This window comes from Sinocyclocheilus anshuiensis, unplaced genomic scaffold (assembly GCF_001515605.1).
Source record: "Sinocyclocheilus anshuiensis isolate Anshui unplaced genomic scaffold, SAMN03320099.WGS_v1.1 scaffold491, whole genome shotgun sequence".
In the NCBI taxonomy this organism is placed as follows: domain Eukaryota; kingdom Metazoa; phylum Chordata; class Actinopteri; order Cypriniformes; family Cyprinidae; genus Sinocyclocheilus; species Sinocyclocheilus anshuiensis.
In genome coordinates this window covers 511,913-517,574 of record NW_015551041.1, presented here as the reverse complement: position 1 = coordinate 517,574, position 5,662 = coordinate 511,913, and the positions used below count along the sequence as shown (strand labels likewise).

The following is a 5,662-nucleotide window of genomic DNA, read 5'->3' as shown; positions in this document are numbered from 1 at the left end:
AAATGGTTATAAAAACTGAAACAGAAGCGAAACAAGTAATAGGAAAGAGGAGAAATAAAAAGCGATACTTATCCGTTGCCGGTGTCCTGCCCGGTGGAGTCAACAGTAAACAAAACAAGCGTTTCCTAGCAATGACAACTGCACTAAACACTAATGAGACAAGTAAATACACTTACTATCACTAGTTTTTAAACCGCAACGGTTAAAAATGTGTGCAAACGATACATTTTCGTGACCACTGGCATCGCAAATTGACATGATGAGTGCATAATATGACATAGTCCAAAATCTCTACTGGTTGTCAAATTTCTACCGGTTAATCGTGTCTATCGTGTCGTGTATATCGTATGGAAGAGTATTAGGGCCAAGCGATAATAAAAAAATAAAACCATCTCGAGATTAAAGTCGTTAAATTTCGAGAAAAAAAGTTTTTATTTTCGGTTTTCTCACATTAGCACCAAGGCTCAACATATGCTCATATACTACTGGAAAAAAATATTTTTGCTGCTTGTTCAATTTACATCTTTAAAATAAGCAACTTAATTTCATTGTTTTCTCCACTTATACAAGTTTACATCATTCGTGTTGGGACTGTTGCAAAAAAATTCTGTGTGGTAAAGTTATTTGAAAAATAAGTACAAAAAATAACAAAAAATTTTGTAAATTTTACTTGTGCACTACACCCCATGTTATGATGCTTTTTTTTAACCCTATAAAGCCTACTGTATCATATTTGATATTTGAACATGATTTAATCTTTACTGAAAAAAAAACATGCAGAACGCAATCTACTTCATCTGACTGATAGTTTATACCTTTCCATCAAGTAAAAGGCCTTTTAGTGTAATTGTAATAATGCCTCCCTTCAGTTTGTGGTTCACATGTAATTTTGCTGTGAAATCTCTAATAATTTTTATGAAGTAAACATAAGAATAACTTTTATATTGTTAGGAATATTTCAAGACAAACCCATACTAGTCTGAAGCAACTTTTACTTGATTATCCATACATTATCTTTTAGAAAATTCTTGTTAAAATGTGAATATCAAATATGATACATCAGGCTCTTGAGAAACGTCAGCTCTCAATCATAATTGTATTGCATTTTGCCCCCACATTGAAAACTATAGAGCTTTGATCATAGAACTGAGCATTTAAATATCATCTTACTAAGACATATTAGGGGAAGATACTGAGTGACAACTGATATTTATATGATATTTTATGTAAGTAGTCTGTTATAGTGTTATAAAGATCCCATTGATTTACATAAGCCATCAAAATTTCATCAGATGTTTTTGGTCATATAAATATATAAATATCAGCAACTGCACTGAATTGTGTATTATAAGACTAATATATCAAATATGATACAAAACATAAAACACACTAAAAAATTATATGATATATATATAATTTGTATGATTATTATTTTCTATGTCAGGCTAAGGGTTAATCTCAGACATAATCTCCAGTCCACTAAGAGGTTAAAACACTACTTTGTCCCCTCAATTTACAGTAACTCAACATGCAACCTACCCATCATCCTATAATTAGTCTTTTGTGACCATGGCAGTTCAGCGAGCAGCTTGCTAAACATCCAGTCAGCCTCCTCCTGCTGTAGAAATCCCGGTATGAGTCTCAGTCTGGATGGAAAAACAGTAAACAATTACTTTAATGCAGGAAATGTTTTATTTTAGGCCACTTTCAATCGGGGTGTTCTTACCTGGACACTCCAGTAGGCCCTTGACTAATCTCAAAATCAGCGGCATTTCTGAGAAAGAGAAGAAAACAACACACTGGATATACACAGTGTGTCAACCAACAGGTTTTACTGCTGGAAAGTGCCCCGGACTGAGTCACTCACTCGATCACTTTCTCCGCAGGAATCTCTCTGATGGGCTAAAAAAAAAAATAGGATAAATTGAAGACTACTGTCCTGTCCAAAAAAAAAACAAAAAAAAAACAGCATATCATAGCAACAAAATGGTGCTTACATCAGCTGGCTGATGGAACTCAAATGATCGTGGTCCATATTTCCATGAACCTGACACTGACTGGACATCTTGAGCTGAAACATTAAATGCAAATACTCTTAATTTAATGAGCCACTTGGAATTCACACTAATCACTGTAACAAAATTAAAGAGAAGCAGAAAACAACACACTGATACACTGTACTACACCTATATTGCTTGTTTTCCCCTGAAGTCTATTTATAAGAATAATATAATAATAAAAAGGCATGTAATTTAGTTTTTGATGACCTTTGAAACTGTCTCTGAGTCTTATTATTTAATAAGTGAATTAAACACACTGTTTTTGCTAATTGTACCTTTGAGATATCTATATGTCAGTTACCTCTTTATGATGATTATACTGGGTATTGGCATAGTTATTCCAGGGTTCTTTTGAACAACGAATTTCTATGACTTTCATGACTGTGCAATCATTAAAAAAAAAAAAAATGTAAACAATCATTTCATTTAAATAGAAAAATTACATGACTTTACATGAATTTACATGACTTTTCAACTATTTCGTTACTGCATAAAGATTTTTGAAAATCATTTAATAATTTAAAATAACAATTCTGAAAAATAATAGTAATAACTTCCTTAGTAACTTCCTTTAAATGGAAAAGCATTTATTTGATAGTTTCTATCACTTTTAAGTCGTTCATTACTTCTACTATTAAAATTATTTAAATATTTACAGTAAAAATCATAAAAATAAAACCATTTATTTAATCATTCCATGACTTTTTGTTTTCCAAAATTGAAGTGATTTTCATTACTTTTGCACATTATTTTCTATGACTGTAAAAACAATGTTATTCAGGTCAGGACTAAGTTGTGGAATCTTAAACAGATGTTAATATGTAAACATATGACAACAAAATTATTATTATTGTTATTTAATTATTTATTTATTTTGTGACATCTTTAACGTTTGCAGTAGAAGTGTTTTAATAGTAAAATTCTTGTACAGTTGGCATACGGGTTGGCTGTTGTGGCTTGTGAAGAGGTCTGGCCCAGGAGCCCTGGACTCTCGCTCGCTGCCTTTTATCACTCATCAAAGCTTAAAACCTATCTGACAAGACAAAACATATGATGTCAGTGGCCTTTAATACCTTAGGACAAAATGTATTTTTATTTTTTTTTACGTTTTACAAATGACTACAGAAGGAATTTGCTGCCATCTTCAAGTCATTTTTAGTATATCACTCAGTAAAGGATAGCACTCATATTTCATGGAATATGACTAACGTTATGGGTCAGTTTCTAAAACCAATCTTTCCAAAAGTGTATATGAGCACAGAGAACCATATTATAAAATGCATAATTATATTTTATGTAAATAGACTTATGACATCTAGTACAATTTGCACACTTCCCAGACTGAGAGACAGTTTTTACGTTTTCAATCAAGTTTTAATAACCTGACAGCGTTGTCACAAAAATGTGCAACTTAAACAATACTTACACACATTAGTTTCGAGGCGATTTATCTCATTTAGCAAAGCGTTGAACATTTGTGTAATAGAAACACAATCAGTTCTGGTGTTCGGCGAAACGTGTCCGTGTTACTACAATGACCGGCGAAAATACTTCCTACGGAGACGATCTTCTTCTTCTTCTAATAACGTTTTATGGCGGATGGCAAACCAACTTCTGGTGCATTTACCGCCACCAACTGGACTGGAGTGTGGAGCACTAATAAATACATATTTATATTTATCTATATTTTATATATATAAAAAAAAAAAATTATACACATTCCTAAATTATCCTGATTAATCCTATTCCTTTAATGTATTTAACAATAGCACCATATATTTACGTTTTATGGCGGATGGCAAACCAACTTCTGGTGCATTTACCGCCACCAACTGGACTGGAGTGTGGAGCACTAATAAATACATATTTATATTTATCTATATTTTATATATAAAAAAAAAAAAAAACACACACATTCCTAAATTATCCTGATTAATCCTATTCCTTTAATGTATTTAACAATAGCACCATATATTTTACCTTGTTCTGCATGCTCTTTCAAGAGGTTTGACAAATTAAATGATTCAACACCCATGTTTCTTACTTCCTTACTGAGTTTTAACCTTTCTTTTTCATATTTTTTACATTTTATTAAAGCGTGCTCTATTGTTTCTGCCTGATTACAAAAAATACATTGACCTGTTTCATGTTTTCCTATATTAAACAGAGAGTAATTTAATCTAGTATGCCCTATTCGGATGCGAGAAATAATTGTATCTTCTTTCCTATTCCTAAAAACACTTCTTCCATTTCCTACTTGCTGCTGAATATTATACATTTGTCTGCCCTTGCTTTCACAGTTCCATACTTCTTGCCATTTTTTGTTTATGAATTCTTTAATTTTCCCTTTAACCTCATTTTTGCTAAGAGTCACTTGAATATCTATTTCTGAGTGTATAAGAGCTTGCTTAGCAAGCTTATCAACCACTTCATTAGCCTCCACTCCCACATGAGCGGGAACCCACAAAAATGTTATTAAGCTTATATTACTTATTCTTAATAAACTTGCAAGAATCTCATAAATAATGTCTTGCCTTGATGTTTTTACTCCACTTGCAAGGCTCAATATTGCTGCATAAGAGTCAGAACATATTACTACTAACCTTGGTTTTACATCCTCTACCCACTGGAGTGCTACCACCATGGCAATTAATTCTGCTGTATACACGGATACATGATCAGTTATTATTTTCTTAATACTAGTTTGAAACTGTGGAATAAATACTGCAGCAGCTGTTCTGCCAGAGATAGGGTCTTTAGAACCATCAGTATATATATGTAACCACGATGGATAAGTCTGATCTAAATACTGCTGTGCAATAATGTTCTTAGGGGTTTCTTTCTCATTCTTAATTTTTATTTGTATTTGAAAATCGACTATTGGCATAGGAAACATCCACGGTGGTATACTGGACAATATCACAGTAGGGCTAACATCACAGTCTGCAATACCAACAACTTGTGCTTCCCTTTTAGCAATCCATCCAAAGCTTTTAATATTTTTGTTTCCATGCTCCCAGCATTCTTCAATCACACCCTTTACTGGATGACTCTCTTTATGATAGGTTAGCTCATTCTTTCAATTGATATGTGTTCAGAGTGAGCCTGACTGTCACTGCATTTATTTTCAAGGCATTTTACTGTATAGTTTTGGAGAAAACTAAAAGCAAAATCACCCCAAACAACAAAATGTGTCCTTGCACTTGCACAGTGTCCCACTTTCCAACACTCATAAAAAATGTTCCTTTATAGGTTAGCTCATTCTTTCAATTGATATTCGTTCAGAGTGACCCTGGCTATCACATTATTTATTTTCAAGGCATTTTACTGTATGGCTTTGGAGAAAACTAAAAGCAAAATCACCCTATACAACTCCATTGTTGCACTTTGATTATTTCCGTATATACAAACATTCATAAAAAGTGTTCCTTTATAGGTTAGCTCATTATTTCAATTGATATGTATTCAGAGTGACCCTGATTCCCTTTCAAGGAAACTTCGAACTGCGTCCTCTAGGGGGCGCTATGGGGAACGCCTCGGAATCCGTGTCTGAAGCATACATTGAAAAAACACCAACAACACGTTGGCCGGCGACAACCCAT

General features: G+C 33.1%; 1 protein-coding gene across 2 annotated transcripts in view; it reads right to left on the bottom strand.

Moving 5' to 3' along the window:
- Window positions 1-3,560, bottom strand: part of LOC107661502 (alpha-ketoglutarate-dependent dioxygenase alkB homolog 3-like) — a 9,306-nt gene extending 5,746 nt beyond the window's left edge. The window contains exons 1-6 of one of the 2 annotated variants that reach the window (XM_016451114.1): window positions 3,487-3,560; window positions 3,001-3,093; window positions 1,998-2,071; window positions 1,868-1,902; window positions 1,727-1,774; window positions 1,540-1,646 (exon numbers count right to left, since the gene is read on the bottom strand). In XM_016451114.1, coding sequence (XP_016306600.1) covers window positions 1,540-1,646; window positions 1,727-1,774; window positions 1,868-1,902; window positions 1,998-2,071; window positions 3,001-3,076 — 340 coding nt within the window. In that variant the 5' untranslated portion in view covers window positions 3,077-3,093; window positions 3,487-3,560. The remainder of the gene's footprint in view (window positions 1-1,539; window positions 1,647-1,726; window positions 1,775-1,867; window positions 1,903-1,997; window positions 2,072-3,000; window positions 3,094-3,486) is intronic. The other variant, XM_016451115.1, reaches the window with a different exon arrangement.
- Window positions 3,561-5,662: the final 2,102 nt, after the last annotated feature.